Genomic DNA, 25321 nt, shown 5'->3' with positions numbered 1-25321 from the left:
CACTGAAAAATTCAAATGGTGCTCCTTCCCTTCCAAGCTCTGCCATGCGCCCAAACAGTGTTTTACCCCCACATATCGGGTATCAGCCTACTCAGGACAAATTGCAAAACAACTTTTGGGGTCAAATTTCTCCTGTTACTCTTAGGAAAATAAAAAATTGGGGGCAAAAATATCATTTTTGTGGAAAAAAATGATTTTTTTATTTTCACGCCCGGGCGTTTTAAACTTCTGTGAAGCACTTGGGGGTACAAAGTGCTCACCACACATCTAGATAAGTTCCATGGGGGGTCTAGTTTCCAAAATGGGATCACTTGTAAGGAGTTTCAATAGTTTAGGTACATCAGGGGCTCTCCAAACGCACAAGACACCCGCAGACCATTCCATCAAAGTCTGCATTCCAAAACATCACTACTTCCCTTCCGAGCCCCGACGTGTGCCCATACAGTAGTTTTCTCCCACATATGGGGTATCAGCGTAGTCAAGACAAATCGGACAACAACTTTTGGGGTCCAATTTCTCCTGTTACCCTGGGGAAAATAAAAAAATGGGGACTAAAAGATCATGTTTGTTGAAAAAATACGATTTTTTTATTTTCACACCCGGTCGAAGTTATAAACTTCTGTGAAGCACTGGGGGGTTCAAAGTGCTCACCACACATCTAGATAAGTTCCGTGTGGGGGTCTAGTTTCCAAAATGGGGTCACTTGTGGGGGGTTTCCACTGTTTTGGTACATCAGGGGCTCTCCAAAAGCATCATGACACCCGCAGACCATTCCATCAAAGTCTGCATTCCAAAACGTCACTATTTCCCTTCCGAGCCCCGACGTGTAGCCATACAGTAGTTTTCTCCCACATATGGGGTATCAGCGTACTCAGGACAAATTGGACAACAACTTTTGGGGTCCAATTTCTCCTGGTACCCTTGGGAAAATAAAAAAAAATGGTGACTAAATGATCATGTTTGTGGAAAAAATAAGAAAAATTTTATTTTCATGCCCGGGCATTATAAACTTCTGTGAAGCCCTTGGGGGTTCAAAGTGCTCACCACACATCTACATAAGTTCCCTAGGGAGTCTAGTTTGCAAAATGGGGTAATTTGTGGGGTTTCCGCTGTGTAGGTACTTCAGGGGCTCTCCAAAGGCAACATGACACCCGCAGACCATTCCATCAAAGTCTGCATTCCAAAACGTCACTACTTCCCTTCCGAGCCCTGACGTGTTCCCATACAGTAGTTTTCTCCCACATATGGGGTATCAGTGTACTCACGACAAATTGGACAACAACTTTTGGGGTCCAATTTCTCCTGGTCCTATTGGGAAAATAAAAAAATTGGTGGCTAAAAGATCATGTTTGTGGAAAAAATACGATTTTTTTATTTTCACGCCCGGTCTTTATAAACTTCTGTGAAGCACTGGTGGTTCAAAGTGCTCACCACACATCTAGATAAGTTCCTTGGGGGGTCTAGTTTCCAAAATGGTGTCATTTGTGGGGGGTTTTCACTGTTTTGGTACATCAGGGGCTTTCCAAACGCGACATGGTGTCCGATCTCAATTCCAGCCAAAAATGTCAAATGGCGCTGCTTCCCTTCTGAGCTCTGCCATGCGCCCAAAGAGTGGTTTCCCCCACATGTGGGGTATCAGCGTACTCAGGACAAATTGCACAATAACTTTTGGGTCCTGTTACCCTTGGAAAAATAAAAATTGAGGGTGAAAAGATCATTTTTGTGGAAAAAATATGATTTTTTAATTGTACAGCTGTACGCTATAAACTTCTGTGAAGCCCTTTGGAGTTCAAAGTTCTCACCACACATCTAGATAAGTTCCTTGGGGGGTCTAGTTTCCAAAATGGTGTCATTTGTGGGGGGTTTCCACTGTTTTGGTACATCAGGGGTTTTCCAATCGCGACATGGTGTCCGATCTCAATTTCAGCCAAAAAAGTCAAACGGCGCTGCTTCCCTTCTGAGCTCTACCATGCGCCAAATAGTCGTTTACACCCACATATGGGATATCAGCGTACTCAGGACAAATTGCACAATAACTTTTAGGGTCCTGTTACCCTTGGGAAAATAAAAATTGTGGGTGAAAAGATAATTTTTGTGGAAAAAATATGATTTTTTAATTGTACCGCTGTACGTTATAAACTTCTGTGAAGCCCTTGTGGGTTCAAAGTTCTCACCACATATCTAGATAAGTTCCATAAGTTCATATAGACCCCTCAAAGTGGCTTCAAATGTGATGTGGTCCGTAAAAATAAAATGGTGTTGCAAAAATGAGAAATCGCTGGTCAACTTTTAACCCTTATAACTTCCTAACAAAAAAATTTTGGTTCCAAAATTGTGCTGATGTAAAGTAAACATGTGGGAAATGTTATTTATTAAGTTTTTTGTGTGCCGTATCTCTGTGATTTAAGGGCATAAAAATTCAAATTTGGAAAATTGCGAAATTTTAAAAATTTTCTCCAAATTTCCATTTTTTTCACAAATAAACGCAAGTTATTTGAATGGAATTTTACCGCTAACATGAAGTACAATATGTCACGAGAAAACAGTGTCAGAATCACCGGGATCCATGGAAGCGTTTCAGAGTTATTACCTCATAAAGGGACAGTGGTCAGGATTGTAAAAATTGGCCCGGGAGTTAACGTGCAAACCACCCTTGGTAGTGAAGGGGTTAAAAATGTTTTCTTTGCAAAGTGAAAAGTGCAGCACTAAAAGTAAAGCTAGGTTCACACCTGCATCTGAGCAACTTTTAGCATGCTGCGCTTCTTACAATTTAAATGACGGTTACCCAAATGGAAACCTCCGTGATCCTTTTATAGTCTGGGATGGTTTGTGTTTATCATACCTCTTATCCATTTATTTTCCAAAAGTTATGTTTTTCAGTTTATCAGTTTAAAACTAACCAAATAGTAAAGCAATAGCATAAAGTATAATACTTGGAGTTGTACAATAAGACATTTATGCTAGAAAAATAGTAGCCAACTGTTGGCCCTCCAACCACCTTTGTTTTAGATGAGACAAAAATAGTTCATGGTGCTTGGACAGAAGATGGACATACTCATCATAAGTAGTGATGAGCGAACCCGAACTGTAACGTTTGGGGTTCGTACCAAACACTTGTCCGGTGCTGAACTCTGAACACAGATTTTTGCTGGAAGTTCGTTTTACAGTTCGGGAGTCTGGGGGGGGAGAAGAGAGATTCTAGTTCCAATGCTAAGGTACCCATTTTTGCAATGGGGTTCTGATTCAGATTCAAGTTTGGGTATAGTTCTAGTACCCGAACTTTGCACTAAGGATCGGCTACCTGAACTTGAACTTCCACTGGTCCCCATCACACAAATGGCCTTGTGATACAAGCAGATTTGGTTCTGTTGTAAACCAATATAAGCTTTACTCTTGAGCTGGTCCCAAGTATGAGTTGGTCCAGGGTTTGAGAGTACATGTATTTTAGGTTGCAATTGTATATATATACTCCACTTGAACTCACAAGCTCTATATGGATGGATGACTTTCTCTCTAAGTCATTCATTACCTTGGACTTAGAAAAAAAAACTTTCAAAGATAGCAGCAACACTGCACCCCAACTGCCATTATAATGGCTGCTGATGATTAACCATCAGCCACCAAACTGACTGCCTATAGTAACTGACCATGGTTTTACCATTTTTGCCACCCAAATACCATGAATTAATGCATCAAATTGAATTTAATCAGTTTACTGCTTGATTGACCACTTGTGAATAAATACTATTTCTATCCACTTGCATGAACCTGAACCCTTTTATATGGTGATATCATAACACAGTTTAAGTTAGTCTCTCAAATTTGAATTTCACTTTATCAGAGACATCAACTTTGCAGTGACATCTCTCCCCAAGGACAAACTGACATTTGGCCTCTTGCAAGATCGCACTCTTCATCGCACCAGAGGTGACTACAGGGCCTTCATCATGACTTGGCCTCTATCTGGAGCTACACACAGTCCACCTCATCTCCTGAAAGCTACTGCCAGGCCATCTTTGGCTTTGTATCCTGCAATGCAGTTACAGTATATTGGTATACAGCTTGGTGATTACAAGGCAACTCACAGTTTCTCAACTTACAAACACCGGGCATCATGTAGGCTCAGGTCAGTGCTTGGGTCTCTTAACACTTGTCAGCAGGGGTGATGAGGTTTCTATACAATTTGACTACAAATCTGTTGGAAGTAGACTGCAGCTACTCAGACAAGACATGATCGGATCCACTGCAACACTTAAAAGGGTTGTCCCCTTTCATATGATGTTTGGCCCAGGCTGAAGTTTGTTAAAACATAGCAAATCCCACTGTATTCACCTTCTCCAGGTCTACAGGCGAGTCATCAATGCTGCTTCCGGTGTCTGGCTTTGGCTGCAGCACTGACATCACACCAAAGCTTCAGCCAATCAGTGAGCACAGTGACTTTGAAAAGGGCGTTCTGTCTACATGGGCAGAGCCACTGAACTCATTAATTGGCTGCTTCAATGTTTTGTTTTAACAAGCTGCAGCTTTGGCCAAAGATCTCAAACGGGACATATGCTTTAAGACTGGATATACAAAAAGGCATTGGAAGTGCATCTCAACCATTCAGCTGGAATTAATATGGCCGTCTAGCTCTAAATAATAGTAAGTCCAAGCACTCTTCATTGGTCACTGCTGGCAGAGACAATATTATGCACTCTCTGTCACATACACATGATATTCTTCCCTTAATTTGTAGCCTAGTTCCATCCTAGAATAGAAACTGTGCAAAGCCAAGCTACAACATGCACACACATGGCCAGAAACCTAATATTTCTACTTGTAGATGGCAGCAAAAACAATATGTTATAAACTGTACTTCACATAAAAGCAACACAACAAATAACTACCTACAAAACAGCATTGTCCAGCCAAGACTCACTGGTATGCAACATTTAGCTCAAGTACACATCAGTGCAATTTTCGGTATATGTGCACTGTTGTGCTTTGAGTATGTTTGCACTGTATAATAGGCTGCACGGCATTTGTGGGACATGTATGTGGGTGCAGAAAATGTAGATGCAAATATCTAAACTAGATATGGAGAACATCTATATTTATTTGAGGTCTGTAGGGAGGAACAAATTTTGTACTTTGCTCATACAGTATGTCTACACTGTATATGAGCAGCAAGTGGAGGATTTGTGGTAATGTGAATAGGCGTAAGTAGCTATCACTAGAGGTAAAGGTGCACTAGCTGTGACTTCATCTGCATTTATTAGCTGGTGCAACTAGTGGTAATGGTTATAGGAGTAAGTAGCCACGAATAGAGATAGAGGTGTGCTAGCTGTGACTTCATCTGCATTTATTAGCTGGCGAAGCTAGTGGTAATGTGTATAGGAGTAAGTAGCTATCACTAGAGGTAGAGGTGCGCTAGCTGTGACTTCATATGCATTTAATAGTTGGCGCAGCTAGTGGTAATGGGTATAGGAGTAAGTAGGCACGAATAGAGATAGAGGTGCGCTAGCTGTGACTTTATCCTCACTTATTAGCTGGCGCAGCCGGTGGTGATATGTATAGGAGTAAGTAGGTATCAGTAGAGGTAGAGGTGCTCTAGCTGTGACTTTACCCGCACTTATTAGCTGGTGCAGCAGATGGTGATGTGTATAGGAGTAAGTAGCTATCTATCATTAGACTAGAGGTAGAGGTGCTCTAGTTGTGACTTTATCAGCACTCATTAGCTGGTGCAGCCGATGGGGATGTGTATAGGAGTAAGTAGCAATGACTAGAGGTAGAGGTGCGCTAGTTGTGACTTTATCAGCACTTATTAGCTGGTGCAGCTGATGGTGATGTGTATAGGAGTAAGTAGCTATCACTAGCGGTAGAAGTGCGCTAGCTGTGACTTTACCCGCACTTATTAGCTGGTGCAGCCGATGGTGATGTGTATAGGAGTAAGTAGCTATCACTAGAGGTAGAGGTGCGCTAGTTGTGACTTTATCAGCACTTATTAGCTGGTGCAGCTGATGGTGATGTGTATAGGAGTAAGTAGCTATCAATAGAGGTAGAGGTGCGCTAGCTGTGACTTTACCCGCACTTATTAGCTGGTGCAGCCGATGGTGATGTGTATAGGAGTAAATAGCTATCACTTGAGGTAGAGGTGCGCTAGCTGCAACTTTACCCGCACTTATTAGCTGGTGCAGCCGATGGTGATGTGTATAGGAGTAAATAGCTATGACTAGAGGTAGAGGTGTGCTAGTTGTGACTTTATCAGCACTTATTAGCTGGTGCAGCTGATGGTGATGTGTATAGGAGTAAGTAGCTATCACTAGAGGTAGAGGTGCGCTAGCTGTGACTTTACCCGCACTTATTAGCTGGTGCAGCCGATGGTGATGTGTATAGGAGTAAATAGCTACCACTAGAGGTAGAGGTGCACTAGCTGTGACTTTACCCGCACTTATTAGCTGGTGCAGCCGATGGTGATGTGTATAGGAGTAAGTAGCTATCACTAGAGGTAGAGGTGCGCTAGCTGTGACTTTATCAGCACTTATTAGCTGGTGCAGCTGATGGTGATGTGTATAGGAGTAAGTAGCTATCACTAGAGGTAGAGGTGCGCTAGCTGTGACTTTACCCGCACTTATTAGCTGGTGCAGCCGATGGTGATGTGTATAGGAGTAAATAGCTACCACTAGAGGTAGAGGTGCGCTAGCTGTGACTTTACCCGCACTTATTAGCTGGTGCAGCCGATGGTGAAGTGTATAGGAGTAAGTAGGTATCAGTAGAGGTAGAGGTGCGCTAGCTGTGACTTTATCAGCACTTATTAGCTGGTGCAGCTGATGGTGATGTGTATAGGAGTAAGTAGCTATCACTAGAGGTAGAGGTGCGCTAGCTGTGACTTTATCAGCACTTATTAGCTGGTGCAGCTGATGGTGATGTGTATAGGAGTAAGTAGCTATCACTAGAGGTAGAGGTGCGCTAGCTGTGACTTTATCAGCACTTATTAGCTGGTGCAGCTGATGGTGATGTGTATAGGAGTAAGTAGCTATCACTAGAGGTAGAGGTGCGCTAGCTGTGACTTTATCAGCACTTATTAGCTGGTGCAGCTGATGGTGATGTGTATAGGAGTAAGTAGCTATCACTAGAGGTAGAGGTGCGCTAGCTGTGACTTTACCCGCACTTATTAGCTGGTGCAGCCGATGGTGATGTGTATAGGAGTAAATAGCTATCACTAGTAGTAGAGGTGCGCTAGCTGTGACTTCATCCGCACTTATTAGCTGGTGCAGCTGATGGTGATGTGTATAGGAGTAAATAGCTATCACTAGTAGTAGAGGTGCGCTAGCTGTGACTTCATCCGCACTTATTAGCTGGTGCAGCCGATGGTGATGTGTATAGGAGTAAATAGCTATCACTAGTAGTAGAGGTGCGCTAGCTGTGACTTCATCCGCACTTATTAGCTGGTGCAGCTGAAGGTGATGTGTATAGGAGTAAGTAGCTATCACTAGAGGTAGAGGTGCGCTAGCTGTGACTTTACCCGCACTTATTAGCTGGTGCAGCCGATGGTGATGTGTATAGGAGTAAATAGCTATCACTAGTAGTAGAGGTGCGCTAGCTGTGACTTCATCCGCACTTATTAGCTGGTGCAGCTGATGGTGATGTGTATAGGAGTAAATAGCTATCACTAGTAGTAGAGGTGCGCTAGCTGTGACTTCATCCGCACTTATTAGCTGGTGCAGCCGATGGTGATGTGTATAGGAGTAAATAGCTATCACTAGTAGTAGAGGTGCGCTAGCTGTGACTTCATCCGCACTTATTAGCTGGCACAGCCAGTGGTAAAACAACAACAAAAAGTCGGACACCAAGGCATTTTCATATATTTTATTTATTATTAAGAGGATTGATACTACTGATAACCTTCACTGTAAGTAGAACTTAAAATCAGTGAAATGAATCATCATATTAAACTTTTTCTTTTCTACAATACGGCAATCTGCTCATACTGCTCCTGTATGCAATATGCTTTCCTGTACCATTCACTAAATATATTTCATTGCTATTTTATTCCTTTCTATAATTGGGATTTCTAACTTTCATGATATTTACAGTGAAAAAGCACAATAGTCTTTAAAATGCACAATTTCTCATCGACTGTATGGAAAGGGCACTGCTGGAGGGGGATTGCCTTATCATCACGGCAGACATGTGATAAAGACTAGGCTTCCCGGACATAAATCCATGCTGATGTGTTTATAGTCATTCATTAAATAAGCCGCTTTCTCATTTAGAAATGACTTCATTATCTGTAAGGGACTTGCATATATGATTTATGATGGAAGTTTTTATGTAAATACCATCTTAAAGTTCAATGATTATCATGACAAGGCTACCTGGTTTTATTACTGTGACGCTTGTAAACTCAATTCTGTGTCTTTTATGACATATTGCTTTCCTCTCATATTATGTTTTAGGCAATAATATGATTAAAAATCCAATTTCATGTGGTTTCCTACTCTTGAAAATGAGTCAACACCTATATATAACATTATGCTCATGGGAAAAATGTGACGGAACCTGAATATTTGTTAATATCTGATTCCCAATTTCTAGGAACATCACCTGTATCTAAATTTGCTCAAATCTCTTTTTTCTTGGGATGTTTGCTGGGAGCAAATGTTCAGAAATCATATAGCAAGAATCACATTTTATAGATTACCATTATAAACAGAAAACCCCAGGATAGTTGTTTTGACCTTTAAAAGTTGGGTCTTAGCTCATTATCTTGATCTCTTCATGTAGACATTATAGATGAACTTTATGTGGACAAAAGTAATGTGACACACTTATACATCATTAAATTCAAGATTCAGGAGCTCAAAGTAGCTGCATGCAAGCCTTACATTACCAAGCACAATGCCAAGTGCTGGATGGGGTGGTGTAAAGCCTGCAATCACTGGACTTTTGAGATGTTTAAACATTTCCTGAGGTTTGATGAATCATATTATTCTACTTAGCAGGTTGATGGAAGAGTATGGGATGGAGGAATGCCAGAACAATGTTACTTCCCTGATGCCTGACTGAATTGTGCCAACTATAAAGTTTGGTGGAGGAGGGACAATGTTATCGGCTTTTTCAAGTGTTTATGTAGGCCCCTCAGTTACACTAAAGGGTAATTTTAATGTTTCACCAAACCAAGACAATTTGGATAATTGTAGCTTCCAACTTTGTGGCAGTAGTTTTGGGAAGGCCCTTTTTCAGCTCCAGCATGACTGACTAAGCAAGAAGCATGAAGTGACAATTGGGTAAGTTTGGTCCAAATTTAACTGTTCAGCAGAGAGCCTTGGCCTTAAGCCCCTCAAATACCTTTACAATAAACTGAAACGGAGCTGTCATGGGGTACCAACTTCATATCAATATCTATGTACTTTGCATAGAACCGTCTGTAGGCATTGTATGTACTGTAGGTGATGAGCGAGTTTACTCGTTGCTCGGGTTTTCCCCGAGCATGCTCGGGTGGCCTCAGCTGCATGATTTGCGGCTGCTGGACATCCTGAATACATGTGGGAATTCCCTAACAAACAGGCATTCCTCACATCTATTCAGGCTGTCTATCAGCCGCAAATCATGCAGCTGCATTGACAGAAACTAAATCTCCGAGCACATCCAAATGCTCGTAGGTCACCCGAGCATGCTCTGGAAAACCCGAGTAACGAGTATACTTGCTCATCACAAATCCCTATCCTTTCCCAAATATAATGTACAGTATATACATTTGGTACAAACTGTAATTTTACATTGTACATATAATTGGCTAAAAGAATATATTTTGCTCATAATTTTTAACTTTCATCTAAAATTTACAATATCTTTACAGCGGTATTTGTGAATTGTCGTACGTGCCATTTACTAACCATTCACCTGAAGGATGTGGGTCTGGTAGAGATCGTCGTAGCCATAAGCATGGCATGTGTAATTGCCCATATGAATGGTTGTTACCTTGGTGATGTACAGTGAATTGTCTTCCCCAAAGTCCTAAAAAAAAAGTAATAAAGTGTAAATGAATCAAATTCTTCACCAAACCTTAATAATGAAAGAGGCTGTCCAGTACTTGGACAACCCCATCTCAATCACTATGTTACCCCTTAACATAATAACACCTATACTCACCTCCGGTGCTGGTGCTATTCCAGTGGTGTCCGCACTGGTTTTCCTGGGGCTCACATGACATAATGTCCCTGTGGCCAATCAGCGGCTGGTTCACTGTCCCTTCCTTCTAACAAATCAGTCTTTGGAGGAAGTGAGAGAGCAGCCACAGCTCTCACTTTTTCTGGATGCCAGTTACATCTGAAGGATGGGACAGTGAAGTGGCCACTAACTGGCATCAGGGCATCAGGGATTGTTATGTCTCACAAATCCTGGAAGAGTCAGTGGCAACACCGATGGAATTGCGCCAGCACCGAAGGTGAGTATAGTTGTTATTATTTGATTAGCGGACATCATAGTGATTGTACAAATAGTGGAAAACTCTGTTGATATGTAGTATATATATGGAATAACAGTGCAAAGGAATCATAAACTAGCACTTGGTTTCTTTAGACCTTTCAGAAGTACAGTAATCAAAAGTCCAAGAAAACTTACACTACATATGGATCCATACTTGTCAACCATTCAGTGGCTAAAATTGGGAAACTTAAGACCAATGACCAACCTAAAAATGGCTCAATACTCCCCTAAACACAAACTTTTTCACTTTGCTTTGCAGTAGTCTCCACAATTAAAATCTTGATTTTTATAGCAGTTACCAAGTTACTATTCACATAAAATTGGATCTGTCAGCTGAATGTAAGGGCAGTAAATTACAGCTACAAGTCCATACTCTCAGAAGCCAAAGCAGCGCAAAACCATGGTTAATTGGAGGATTAAATGACAGTCTCGCGATCCACTGTTAGGGTATATTCACACATTAATTTGATTGTTTTACGGCAAAAAGCAAAATTGAGATGTTAAATCCATTTACATTATATACATTAATACCAGACATCTAAGAGATGGAAATATATTTTCAGCAGAGAAACTATTTAATGCCTACATGCAGAAGAGCAAACATTCTCCATTCACAGCAATACATCAACGTCAGTCATGATACATACTCTGAAGTGGTGTTTCTTAAATTCAGCCCTGAAATGTCACTAACAGTTGGTTTTAAAGAAATTTTGTAAGATAAAATGGCTCAAATAATTGCTGACCATACAAAACACTTCAACTGACCTGTGGCTTATGAAAGGAGAACTAGAGTCACTCTATGAAGCCGTCCGTTTTCTACAGTAAGAGCTTGTAACAGTCTAATGCCCTTCTTATCAAATTTAATCCAAGTACGCTTTTATGCTTCACAGTTTTCCTGAGTAGTGGTGCTAGGCTAAAGTTGAGGTCACTCTGCCATTAATTGACTTCTGAAGCCCCCATGATATGAAACATTGTATTGATACCAAGGGCTGTTGAACACAAAATTATTACAGCTGTGAAAAAATGCTAGGTTGAAATATGGCACCCATAATTTTTTTTTGGGACCCTTTTATACCATATAGTTTACATTTTAAATAAATTCTATAAAAAATGCCGTCTCCATCTGGTTATTCATTGAGGAGTTAGTCTCCTCTCTGAAAATAGAGAATAAATCTTTAATTGGCGCTCCACTGAACCCCATCTGGTGGCACATTGAGTGCCTAAGGCATCGCAGTAGGGACTCTGAATGCCTTGTGCGCCGCCTCCTGCACTTGCCTCTGCCATGTGCATGTTCGTTTAGGCTGCCTTCAAATATCCACATTTTGACTATACCAAGATGGAAGCCAAAATAAGTTATTTTTGAATCATTGATCTGGCTATTTATGCCAAAGAGATATTTGCTTCTATTGCAATTCTTACAGGACAATGTAGCAAGAGTTATAGACGAGTGGTTCAGCTATTTGGATTTTGTAATCTGACTGCTGTGTAAATGTGATGACAGCCATGATGACAGTGATTGGATTGGAATAAATAGGTCAGATAATGATTGACTCCAATTATTTTGCCCAATTTCACATAGTGATTATTCGTACAAGCAGGATCATTGTGCATAGGCTGAAACCGGCCATAGACATTTGTTAAAATTACATTTTCCAGTTTCTGCAAATTCTCTGGCTTTAACTATCTGCATGCTTTTGTAGAAATAAATTATTGATGTCAGGTCATTTTCAAAAGTTTTCTTCTTCAGACATTTTTAATCAACGAGCATTGAAGAGCATAGAGAGATTTTAACGTAGAGCCAGCAGCCACTTTAAGATTTATCTAATTCTCACCATGAGCAATTTTAATTTTTTTCACTTTCTTAAATTTTTCTTCCATTTTTCAAGATTCGCTTTTGAAACCTGTCATTTCATTTAAAATGTTATGTACTGAAAAAACGTAAAAAAGGGTTTTATAACGTGAAATAAAGAAAAAGTGCAATTCTACAACGACTGTTAAGTTTTATGATGTTCATTGTGCATTAAAAATGACATACAGATTGGAATGACCATGGCAATAGTAAATTTATATAGTTTTACCATATGTTTAATTACAGGGTGGGCCATTTATATGGATACACCTAAATAAAATGGGAATGGTTGGTGATATCACCTTCCTGTTTGGGGCACATTAGTATATGGGAGGGGGGAAACTTTTCAAGATGGGTGGTGACCATGATGGCCATTTTGAAGTTGGTCATTTTGGATCCAACTTTATTTTTTCCAATGGGAAGAGAGTCATGTGACACATCAAACTTAATTTCACTAGAAAAACAATGGTGTGCTTGGTTTTAACGTAACTTAATTCTTTCATGAGTTATTTACAAGTTTATGACCGCTTATAAAATGTGTTCAAAGTGCTGCCCATTTTGTTGGATTGTTCATGCAACCCTCTTCTCCAACTCTTGACAAACTGATAGCAAAATGGCAGCCATCGGGATTCCATGTCACGCCCGGGGTCTCTGATCCAAAGCATTCGGCCCTCTGCCTGCTCCTGGAATGCTGTTATCGTGTTGGATCGCAGTATTCTGGGGGTTGAAGGGACGGGAGCAGTCTGTGACTGCTCCTGGCACTTAGTGCCGGGTGTTAGCTGTGAGAATCAGCTGACACCCGGCCGCGATCTGCTGCACACCACCTGGCCGATCGCTATGACATACTATGCCATCCATGGTCAAATTATGCCAGGTCACATGGACGTATAGTACGTCTGATGGCAGAAAGGGGTTAAATCCTAATGACAACCCAAAATATCCAAATTACCCTGATCAAAATTTTACATAACCTGGTGATTTTGGCCTGTCTGAAAACATGCACAGAAGTTGACACAAATGGGTTTGACTGGATACTAAAGGTAACATCCTCGCCTGTGACCTGTTTGCTTATAGTGTGTGTGCGTGCATAAAAGTTGAGTGAGTTTCTGGCATCCAGACAGACTTTTGCATCTTTCATTCAACCACTGACATTTCTGGGTTGTGAGTCATGAGGAAAGCAAAAAAATTGTCAACAGATCTACGGGAAAAGGTAGCTGAACTGTTTAAAACAGGAAAGGAATACAAATAGATATCCAAGGAATTGATAATGTCAGTCAGCAGCATTCAAACTGTGAAAACAAAACCATGGTCAGATGGACCAACAAAAATTTAATCCACAACTGCCTGGAAAATTGTTCAGGGTGCACAGAAAAACCCACAAATAACATTAGCTGAAATACTGGACTCTCTGAAAAGTGTGGCTGTTTCAAGATGCATAATAAGGAGGCACCTGAAGAAAAATGGGCTGCAAGGTCGAGTCACCAGAAGGAACAAATGCCACAAAGTATCTCTCCTACAATACGCAAACCTCAAAACTTCTGGAACAAGGTAATTTGGAGTGATGAGACCAAAAAGTTGAACTTTTTGGCCACAACCATAAATGTTACATTTTGCAGAGAGGTCAACAAGGCCTATCATGAAAAGTACACCATTCCTACTGTAAAGCACGGAGGTGAATCGCTGATGTTTTGAGGATGTGTGAGCTACAAAGACACAAGAATCTTGATCAAAGTTGAAGCAAAGATGAATGCAGCAAGTTATCAGCAAATATTGCAGTGCATGGTAATTATAATTATTTGAACGTTCCAGCATGACAACGATCCATAACACAAGGCCAAGTCCACCTGTCTTTGGCTACAGCAGAACAAAGTGATGGTTCTGGAGTGGCCATCTCAGTCTCCTGACCTCAACATCATTGAGCCACTCTGGGGTGATCTCAAGCACGCAGTTCATGCTAGACAGCCCAGGAATTTAAAGGAACTGGAGGCTTTTTGCCATGCATTTCAGGGCTAACATCCTCCTTCAACTTTACCCACTGGTAATCCCGTAGCAAGTGACATCACATTTGCTGCAAGACACAGTTCCTTTTTTCCTGAAGTGTTTGTATCAGCACTACTGGCCAAAACACTGAAAACACTGCTTTATGATCTTCTCACCTACCCGACCTATCCCTTTCTCTACAGCATTCTATACAGCAGCATTCACATAACTACCTCGGATCTTCGTGGATCATTACTTTTTGCAGACAAAAGAAGATTCCCCTTTTCCAGTGGTTTGACACATAGCCTCCACATGTTTCATCCTGTCTACGCAGTAAATCACAGTTTCAACCTTGACTTTCAACTTTATGATCCTTTCCTGGTATACACATTGTATTCACATCCGATTTGTGCATGTATATCTACTTCATTTCTATTTTAGAGCCTATAATTTAATTACTCTTTAATGACTTTAATGTGAAAAATGGATGGAATTAGCACATGGCGTGCTTTTAAAACCCCTTCATATTTAGTATACACCCATGTGAATGGACTAAGAGATTTACATTTGCTGAAATTAAATGAAAACCTGATGAAAAATACGCTTGCATGAAAATTATTCTTCTGACACGTATAATGTACTACAGCTTTTACATTTCCTATGAAATAGCATTTTAGGAAATGCCTTTTTTTTTATTAAACTGCAGTTGTTAAGTTCCTAGAAATGTATGAATCCATCAACAACTGTGTCTTATCTTCCCCTTATCAGGGGGAGTTTCTCTGTGCGACACTAAAAGCATTAATTAGGTCTGCAGGGATACACCCTTCTGATAAGGGGAATGGTAACACCCTGTTGTCAATGTATCCATACATTTCTCAGAGGCATAACATGAGCTACAGCACAATGAAGAGCTCTAAGAACAAGTAATCCACAATTGTTATTTCATGAAAAATAACGGTGTTTACCAATGGAGTCAAGTCAGGGGAGTGGACAGGTCTTCTTTATGACTGTCAAAAAGCAAAAAAAAAAAAAAAAAAGGAAACAAAGGAAATCATCAAACAAAAGCATAAAAAAATTGACCTTTTTACTGTTGTACAAAAAGTTTGAAAAAGATACTAATTTATCATCACAATATGAAAATGCCAAGAAAAGCGCAGGAGATAGAGTCAGCAAGACACAGGAATATTCATTATGTATGATTAGTTGCCTTTGTAAGCCTAGCTCTCGTCTAATGGCTATTAATTACATGAGGGATGCTGACATGCATGTAAGTATTTGAAACAAAACAGTATTAGACATGTGGTAAGATGCGCAATAAATCATATGCTGTTTGCTATGTATTATTTCCATGCCCTTTCCTGTACTGAGCATTTTCGCCTCAACAAACAGTGATGACGGCACAATCCATAATAATGCGATTTATATCGTTTTTCTGCTGATTACTAAGTACTTATTTGTTCTCTGGTCACTCTTTCCTTCTGACATTGACCGGAATAGATTGGTTCTTAGAGTCAGATTTGATGCAGAATTTGCTCCCACTGTCTCATATACTTAAATGGGGAATGTAAAAATTAATTCAAGGAATAATTTAAATATCATGAATGGAATGGATTTTCTTCTACATGTTGACTTCTCTCTAGATATTTAAATGCTATTAGCAGTAGCATAGTCACATAGTCAAGATGGCTGACAGTAAATTCATGTTCAAAAAATAGAAAAAAATAAAATGTAAAATAGAGAAGGAAAAAATAATATGAATCAGTATCTGGTCCTGATTACTAATAATTAATATAGTTGATATATTCCCTTTAAAGGGATCTGTCATCTGATTGATGCTGCTAAACTGCCAATCAGATCCTGGTTGTACATTTGCCTTCAGGTAAAGATGTTCCAGAGTTTGAGAGAGAATAAAGTTTAGAGGGTTGCCTCTACCCCAGCTATCACTTCTGGGGGTAGTGCCAAGTTTTACGTCCAGCTGTAATCCCCAGCTGGATTATTGACCTCTTCCTGAAATGGCCTATTTCAGCTTTCAGGGTTTTTCTTCCCCTCTTCCAAGATCCATAACGTTTTTATTTTTCTGTCCACATAGAAGTGGCAATATGATTCTTCCTGTTAGTATGATTATGGCAATACTAAACTTGTCCAGTATTTTTTTATCATTTTAGTAGTTAAAAAAACAAATCAGAAATAAAAAAAAATGTTTTTAATGTGTCACAATTTTCTGAGACCCGTAACACTTATGCTTTTGGTCGATAAAACTATGTGATGGCTTACTTCAGTTTTACAATTGAAAGAATTGGAGCTGACCTGCAGAGCTCAATAGTGTCCACTATACATTGAATGAAGAATATAGCTGCCAATCAGTGGGGCTGCTGGGTGTCAGATTGTAACTGATCTGATACTAATGACCTTTGCTGGGGATCATCCTCTACCCACAAAGTGTCTCTATTTTTCTCCATTCTGCTACTCAGGGTCTCCACCTCCACTTTTCTGTCCATGCCATTATTCAGTATGTACCACCTAATACAGTGGATTGCAAAGTATTAACACCCTTTGGTACTTTTAGTGTTTGGCTACCTCACAACCTGGAATTTCACTGTTTTTTAAGGGTTTCTATCAGTTCATGTAAAGAACATGTCTACAACTGTGAACATTTAGTTTTCTTTTTATTGTCAAGTGTGGCACCCCTGAGGGTTCAGTCTCCACAGAGGTTCTGCACCTCACCCAAGAGGTCAGGTACCCCACTCTCAGGTAAGGAGGGAGCACCCAACAGGACTCCAACACCTGCATCCCAGCACATATGACACAGCAGGGTTCCGTCCCTTCTCACTGGCAGCCCTGCTGGGTAGGAAAAGGTGTTGGGAGGTGGGTGGGGTGTAACAGAAGGCGAGCGGGAGGAACTGTGCAGAGTGAGGCAGAACATGAGGAGAAAGTGAAAGTAACAGATGTGTGGTGAAGCAGATCCCTGTCAGGAGGAGCTGCAGAAGGAAAGAGACAGAAAGAAGCTCCTAGAGGGGAGTAGAAGGGGTCTCAGGGGCACGGAAAGTGTGGATGCCACCCGCGGGGCCCAATTCAGTAGTGGAGACCAGGTCGCAGTGGGGTACCACCCCCTAGCCTAGTGGAGAGATCATCAGACTCAACTAGCAAGCCGGAGGCAGAGGCACCTTTAGGTGTTGCAGCCACAAGCCACAGTTATCTTCACCAGAAAGGCAGCCATAGAGGAGCAAGGGAACACAGAGAAAGTGCTACCCGACAAGGTCCGCAACTGCTTGCCCGGGACACTGACTGTGAGGTGTTGGGTAGGAGAGGCGAGAAACCAACACAGTAAGACGGCCAGGAAAGGCACACACTGAAGGGAGTCCTGGGAAGGTGTATCCTGATCTACCTGGGAGTTTGCTGGACTCCTCACCTGGAGGACACGGCACCAAGCGAGCATCTGTGCTGCAGCCAGAACTGTGAGTAAAGCTTTGGAACTGCACCCAGCTGTGTCTTCTAATTAATCCTGCGTCATCTATACATCTCTGCTACATCTATCATCACTGAACACCCACACAGCACTGCTACATCCTTTGCCAAATACTACATCATTACTATCTACTATATATTACATCTGCCCTGGGACTAAGCTCTGCCTGTGGAGAGCTGTACCAACTCTGCTGCATATTCACCAGTCCCAGAGGATCTGCTCTGCAACGCTGGTCACCTCTGACCAGAAATCACAGGTGGCATCACAAACTTTATAAACTCTTATCTCTTGTAAATATCCCCCTTTTATTGGATGCCAAGGGCCACGGACCGGGTCACAGCTGCCGTGACACATTCCTTTAAGAATCGGCCAGGTACCGAGTATCCCCACTGGCGGGCGCTCCAGAAGCAAGCAGCAAATAGTGCAAAATAGCTGAAAACTTCAGTGTGCACAACTATTCACCCTTTTGCCTTCTTTTTGCCACCACTACAGATGCAAGTCACTTTGGATAAGTCTCTATGAGATTTCCATATCTTGCCACTGGGAGTTTTGACCATTCTTCAAGGCAAAACAGCTTCAGCTCCTTCAAGATAAATGGTTTCCTCTGGTGAACAGCAATCTTCAAGTCTAACCACAGATTGTCAATTGGATTAAGGTCTGGGCTTTGACTAGGCCACTCCATAATATTTACACAGTTCCCTTTAAACCACTTGAGTGTTGCTTTAGCAGTATGATTTGGGCCATTGTTTTGTTGGAAGGTGAACCTCAATAAAAGTCTCAAATCACTAACAGACTGAAACAAGTTTTGCTCAAGAATATCCCTGTATTTTGCAGTATCCATCTTCCCCTTGACTCAGACCATTTTCCCTGTCCCTGCTGCCATAAAATATCCACACAGCATGATGCTCCCACCACCATATTTCACTGTGAGGATGGCGCTCTTGGGGTGATGAGCTGTGTTGGTTTGGCTCCAGACAGTGTGTTTACCTTGGTGGCCAAAACATTCAATTTTGGCATCATCTGACCACAGTATCTTTATCCATACATTTGGGGAGTCTCCCACATGTCTTTTGGCAAACTCAAACTGAGCCTTACACTTGTGTGTAAGTAAAAGCTTTTCTCTGCCCTCCTTTCTATAAAAGTCACATTTATTTAGTGTATGGCTTTTTGTGGTCCTATGAACAGATGCCCCAGTCTCTCCTTGGAAACTGTGCAGCTCCTTCAATAATACCTTTGGTCACTGTCCTGTCTCTTTGAATAATTCCCTCCTTGTCCAGGCTGAGAGTTTTATTGGTTGGCCCTCTCTTGGCAAGTTTGTTGTGGTACCATGTTCTTTCCATTTGATGATAATGGATTTGATGGTGCAACACAATTACTAATCTTGTAATTTTTTTTCCCTGGCCACTGGGAATTTATTAGATCCACACTTAAGGGGGTTTTACACATAGCGATATCGCTATAACGTCACCGATTTTGTGACGTTATAGTGATATCGCTAGCGATATCGCTATGTGTGATACTTACCTCCGACCGGCTCCCCCGCTGTCCATCGCTGATCGCGCGAGAATGTCCGGCTCCATTTCTCGTCGTCAGCTTCCTGCTGTGACGACGAGCGATGCGTGGAGGCGGGCGGGAGGACGCCAGGATCGCTGTGTGTGAAAGGTGAGTATTGTGCGCTGCGTCGCTGTGAGGTCTGCCTGTGTGACAGCTCACTAGTGATCATTTAGCGATGCACCAGCGATGCACCAGTCGGATCGCTGGTCGGATCGCTGGTGCATCGCTAAATGTAAAAGGGCCTTTACTGTCCTTTCAGTAAGAGTTTTCAGCAAGCTACTTATAGAGACAGGATTATAATGATCAATAACACTTATACACAGCTGATAACATAGGGTCTACCAATCACAATAGATGATATCACAGCTGCCCCTTCCTTCACAATGACCTTTGCTCATTGGACACTTCAATGTAAAAGATAGGGCTGAAGTCTGACTAATTTGGCTATTTACATACAGTATGTTGTTTCCTGAAACAACAGGAATTTAGAATTTATAAAAGCCTCAATGGCCAGTGCGAAAATTGCGAGATTTCTATTTTTAATTTTTAATACAGATTATGATATAAAAAAATTTCCAACAATATTTAAAAAAAACATTGAATGCAGAAATCTGATTTAAAACTATAGTACATTTTTTGATGAAAACTTCTAATGGCGATAAACCTTAAACTGGACTCATTTTTGGGGTGGGTTCAAATTGGCAGCAAATGTGGCTAACACAAGAAGTGGGACAGGTGGAGACAAAATTTTGTGGCAGGGGGATTTAAGTAGATAGAGGTATTGCCAGGAGAAAAGCCAGACGGTAGTAAGCATACCATGTAGTGTGGGTGCTCTATTATACAGTTGACACTCAACAGTAACTGAAGCAATCAGAGCTAACGTCAATCGCATAAATGTACCCTCTCCATTGTTCAACTGTCAGTGTGCCAATTAAAAGCTTTTGAGATGGCAGCGTTCACTTCTGCATGTCACCAACATCCCATACAACACAAAGCGGGTTGTTGATTGGTTAGAAAGGCAGGCAAGGGTTTTCTGAAGGCCACTATGTCTGCCATATGAGATCTCCTTAGAGCCCAATCCATGGCTGGTCTTCCAAACAGATTGCTTAATACACAATGCACTGCAATACTATAGTAATGTGCATAGGCAATCAAATATCGCAGGTCCAAGTCCACTAAGGGGATTAATTAAAATGAAGAGAAAAATATTAAAAAGTATTTAAAAAAAATAAAGTAAAACTGTCCAAACTATGAAAGTTTTAATCACCCCATTTCCCCAATTATAAACATTGAAACGCAAATAATAAAAAATAACATATTTAGTATTGCTGTATGCATAATGGCTCAATCTAATAAAACATAAAACATTTATCCAATTTAGTTAATGCTAAAGATGAAAAAAGTCAAAATACCAGAATTGGTGATGTTTGCTACTAGAAATGGGCAAACCCGAACAGTAAAGTTTGACATCCGTACCAAATGCCTACTGTTCATGCATGGACACAGAACACGGACTTCACCAGGGAGTTCATGTTACTGTTCGGGTTCAGCTGCCTGAACACCAGGAGTTTGTCATGTGCATGACAGTGCGGCAAACATCCCTTCTGATCGGCGGAGAAATGATCCCCACCGGTCAGAGAGCTGCGGTTCCCACACTGTCAAAAGACATTGTGAGTGCTCAGCTGTGATTGGAGGTATAAAATTTACCTCCTGTCACTGGTGTCAGCTGATGGAACTACTGCTTCCATCATCCGACACCTGCTGCCCCTAATTAAAGCGAGACGGTAGAACTCCGGCACTCAAGGTTGAAAATTTATTAACGCATCAATATGAAAAGTTTGCAATCATAGACCCAAGGTGAATACAGATGTAAATGATTCAACATTTCGGGATGACACTGCCTTTTTCAAGAAACATCTGTTATATGAAAATAAAACATTATTATAGTTGGTCAATGGTCAGAAAATAATATAGGTATACATACATGTGCATAGATCATTATCCAATGATGTATAAAATTATAAAGAATAAAAAATAAGGCATTAGGGTCTGGTGGCCAAAAGGAAAAGAAAAATACTCATGCATAAATTCATAAACTCACATTAAGAATATATGGCTTCCTTAATGTTTGGAGGCTATACATGAACTATACTACTTTTCTAATTGGAGATATTGGAAGGAAAAAAATTCAGCTACCGTATATACTCGAGTATAAGCTGAGATTTTCAGCCCATTTTTTGGAGCTGAAAGTCCCCCTCTCGGCTTATACTCGAGTCATATACGGGATCGGCGGGGGAGGGGGAGCACAAGTGTTAGACTCATCCCCTCCTGGCTCATCTCTGCAGCCTCCCTGCTCCTTCCATGGTCTCAGCGTCCCAGCTGTTCCTGCGTTCAGTGGTCACATGGTACCGCTCATTAAAGTCATGAATATGCGCATAATCATGACTTTAACGAATGGTACCATGTGACCGCTGAAACCTGGAAGAGCCGCCACCAAGACCATGGAAGGAGCAGGGGCTGCAGAGATGAGCCAGGAGGGAGTGAGTATGACGGGGGGATGAGGAGCAGAACAATATTCACCTGTTCCCGTTCCACCGCCGCTCTGTTCTCTGCATCCTCTGACTATGACTTTCAGGTCAGAGGGCGTGATGGCATAGTTAGTGCGCGCCCTCTGCTGAACGTTACTGCAGAGGAGCCGGGAAACAGAGCAGCGATGGAATGGGGACCGGTAAATATCGCCATTGCCGGGGGGCCTGAGCCAGTGGCGACACTGGCACCTGGCCAACATAGCGTGCCCATGTGCCCGCCTGCTCAGGACACCGGCACCTGGCGCCCAGCAACGGAGAGGTCAGTATGTCTTTTTTTTTTAATTGCAGCAGCAGAGGCAGCAGCAATATATGGGGGGTATTTAGGTATGAAGCATCTTGGTGGGCCACAATTAACCCTTGTGCAGCATATTATGGGGGTATTTATGTATGGAGCATCTTGTTGTGCCACCATTCACCCATGTGCAGCATATTTTGGGGGGATTTATATATGGAACATCTTCTTGAGCCACCATTAACCCTTGCGCAGCACCACTCTCGGCTTATACTCGAGTCAATAAGTTTTCCCAGTTTTTTGTGGCAAAATTAGGGGGGGGGGGTTGGTTTATACTTCGGTCGGCTTATGCTCGAGTATATATGGTATATTTACAGAAAAATTAAACTTGTTGCTGGAAAAGAGGAGGAAAAAACAAAACTTCAAAATGAAAAATTGCATGGTTTTTAAAAAGTAAAAAAAAGGTTTCTGTTATATAAATAAAAAATAAAGTAATATCAAAATAAAATCAAATGTGCCACCTCCCCATTTTCAAGATTTTTTTGCTGTCAATGAATGTAAAGATTGTTCTTTATTTTCAGAAATAAATTCTAAATCTCAAACTAATGGATGAAATATACAATGAAAAGAACATAATATTGATACAGGAAGAAAATAAACCAGTTTAATGTATTTTAGAAGTCCTGTTAGACTGAGTTCATAGGCTCAGTTTACATGTTTATTGATTGTTACGGGTTTCGATTAGTGATCATATTTAGATCAGAAAAAAAATGTTCTGCAAAAAAATTTCTTCCATTCCACAAAACGGGATCCAACTCAAACCACATGTCTTTTTAAACACAAGAAGCACCAGGAAACTCTCTTTTGGGAAGTTTTTGAATGGATTTTTTTTCCTGGAGCTGTTTTGAAAGAATTTTCTTTTTTGAAGCTTTTCTTTGCAGTCTTTTGATTGGACATGCCTAGTGCATAGTTTGGAAAGATTTCCTTCAAGATCCATATAAAAAAAATGACAAGTGCTTGCTTTCTTCTACCAAACATATTTCACAGCATCTTCAGGGAGAGAAAAAGCTAAAAGAATGACTTAATTTAAATAGGAAAGTGTATTTTTCAAAGAAATGGATAGAAAGAGTTGTTCAAGAGTTCTTGAATCTGTTCCAAAAATCTCCATGTGAACATGGCCTTGGGTTATGTGGACACAAAGTTTTGTGATGAAGTTTTGCAGCAGTTCCAAAAAAACAAACAAACAATAACACCTGAAAAATAATTGAAAATAAGTCTGAAAGACTTTTCCTATTTATTGTTATTGTAAAACATTGTTGCTGTTCAAATGTTCTGCATTTTAACTGTTTTTTTTTCTCCTCCAAGGTTTTGAAAAACAAAAAGCACATATCACTTCTCTGAAGTGGCTCCTGAAGAATTCCGATCCAAACTATGCTTCGTCCAATCAAAATGTAAAGAAATAAAACTAAATGTTTCCGAAAAAATTTATTCCAGAATGCTTCAAAAACTGTTCCAAATTACTTGAGGACGTGCTGCAAAAAAATAAAAAAAAACTTTTTCAAAATTTGACCTAAGAAGAGGTTCAAGAAGCAGTTCCCACTAGAAAAACTCAATTTTTGGAAACAGATCTTTCCGTGCTTTATGAAGCATTAGACTCGGGCCTGATTTTCATCTGTGCCATGTCATTTTATGAACAGGACTGGATGATGCATTTCTTCTGCTGGTATAATAGGCATTAGATTCTTTAATGATGAAACAAATGAATGATGAATGTGATGACACTGCCGAATTATTCAGGTATGTTGTTTTCTGCGGCTGGAAAACAAGATTTGTCTGTTCTCGTCTAATAATTTTGGATCTGCTTACAATTCATCCAGGAGTGATTCATTTAAGAACAATAAAAATTAAATGAGTCACAGTCTCTTAAATCACATCTTGTAACTGTTTTAATAATTAATTTTCAAAAGACAAGAACGATGTCATCTTCATTAGAATTTCACTCCAATAATTCATGGCTGAACTTAAGGCCCAGAGAAGAGAATCTTTTCTCTTAGTAAAAAATAATACAACACCGTATTTCCCATATAATTAATGTCGTGAAATCATTTGCACATAATTAAGCAGCTTATTTTACTGTAGAAATATCAAACTTTAATAAATAGTTAAATAAATTCCCTGTACAAAGAGCTGGATGTCTCCTTGTAAACTATTAATGATTATCTCCCGGTTGAGCAGATATGATCTGAATTCTTACGTGTTTAATTTTCATTGTCTTTTTATTGTCATCTTAGGTAAAAATGAGTTAATCACCTGTCGCTTCCACTTATATCAGCCAGCTGCCACACTTTATGCTCCATAGCTAATGTTATGCTGCCATATTGTACATTGAAAACAATATTTTTTTCCTGTTCTACACAACCTTACCATTCGTTATGAGCGAATCAGGCAAGATTTGAATTCAGAAGTTTGCATAATATTGGCCAGGAAGTTTCATTAACATCAAATGTGTCTTATTAAGTTTATAAAAGAGACCCCACTTAAAATACACATGTGCCATTTATATTATTGATCTTATTTTCAGCCACCTCAGACTACAGAAACCAAATGTGACTGCAACAAAATTTATTTGGGTGCAATGTCCCTACAATTGTGCCGGAAATTCAAAAAACCTAGCGTGGTTTTAGATTGAGATGTGCCACAAACTGATGGGCTTGTCTTGAAAATTATGGACATTCTAATCTAATTCTGTACTGTTGACAGTGTGATGCCATGTTGCAGACGACCTCCATTATAAGCAATAATTCTTTGGGAGAATTGCAGTATAATATAGCATTCGATGTAGCTTGCCATAGTATTTTTATTTGTTCATATGATACAAATAAAGCCTATATGAGTAGAGATGCGCGAACCCGAACTGTTAAGTTCGGGGTTCGCACAGACACCTAGTGTAAGGTGCTAAACTCTGTACCTGCACTTCTCCCATGGGAGAGAGACGATTTAACACCAAAGTTCAGGCGCCTATTGAGTTGTATAGAGTTTGGGTTCTGTTTAAAGTTCGGCTATACTTCTGGTGACCAAACCAAGCTTTGGAACATAGTTCATTCAAACCCAACGAACCCAAGCTTCCATGGGTCCGCTCATCATTATATATCAGGGTAAAGTACTTGTGCCCTATAGAGGTC

General features: G+C 40.6%; 1 protein-coding gene across 2 annotated transcripts in view; it reads right to left on the bottom strand.

Moving 5' to 3' along the window:
- Nucleotides 1-25321, bottom strand: part of LOC141087923 (follistatin-related protein 4-like) — a 1467590-nt gene that overhangs the window by 94575 nt on the left and 1347694 nt on the right. For both annotated transcript variants that reach the window (XM_073573783.1, XM_073573784.1), the window contains exon 8: nt 9879-9999. In XM_073573783.1, coding sequence (XP_073429884.1) covers nt 9879-9999 — 121 coding nt within the window. The remainder of the gene's footprint in view (nt 1-9878; nt 10000-25321) is intronic.

This window comes from Dendrobates tinctorius, unplaced genomic scaffold, assembly GCF_039654945.1.
Source record: "Dendrobates tinctorius isolate UK_male_01 unplaced genomic scaffold, ASM3965494v1 ptg000036l, whole genome shotgun sequence".
In the NCBI taxonomy this organism is placed as follows: domain Eukaryota; kingdom Metazoa; phylum Chordata; class Amphibia; order Anura; family Dendrobatidae; genus Dendrobates; species Dendrobates tinctorius.
Note: the sequence above shows the minus strand (reverse complement) of the source record. Positions and strands in the feature narration are given on the sequence as shown.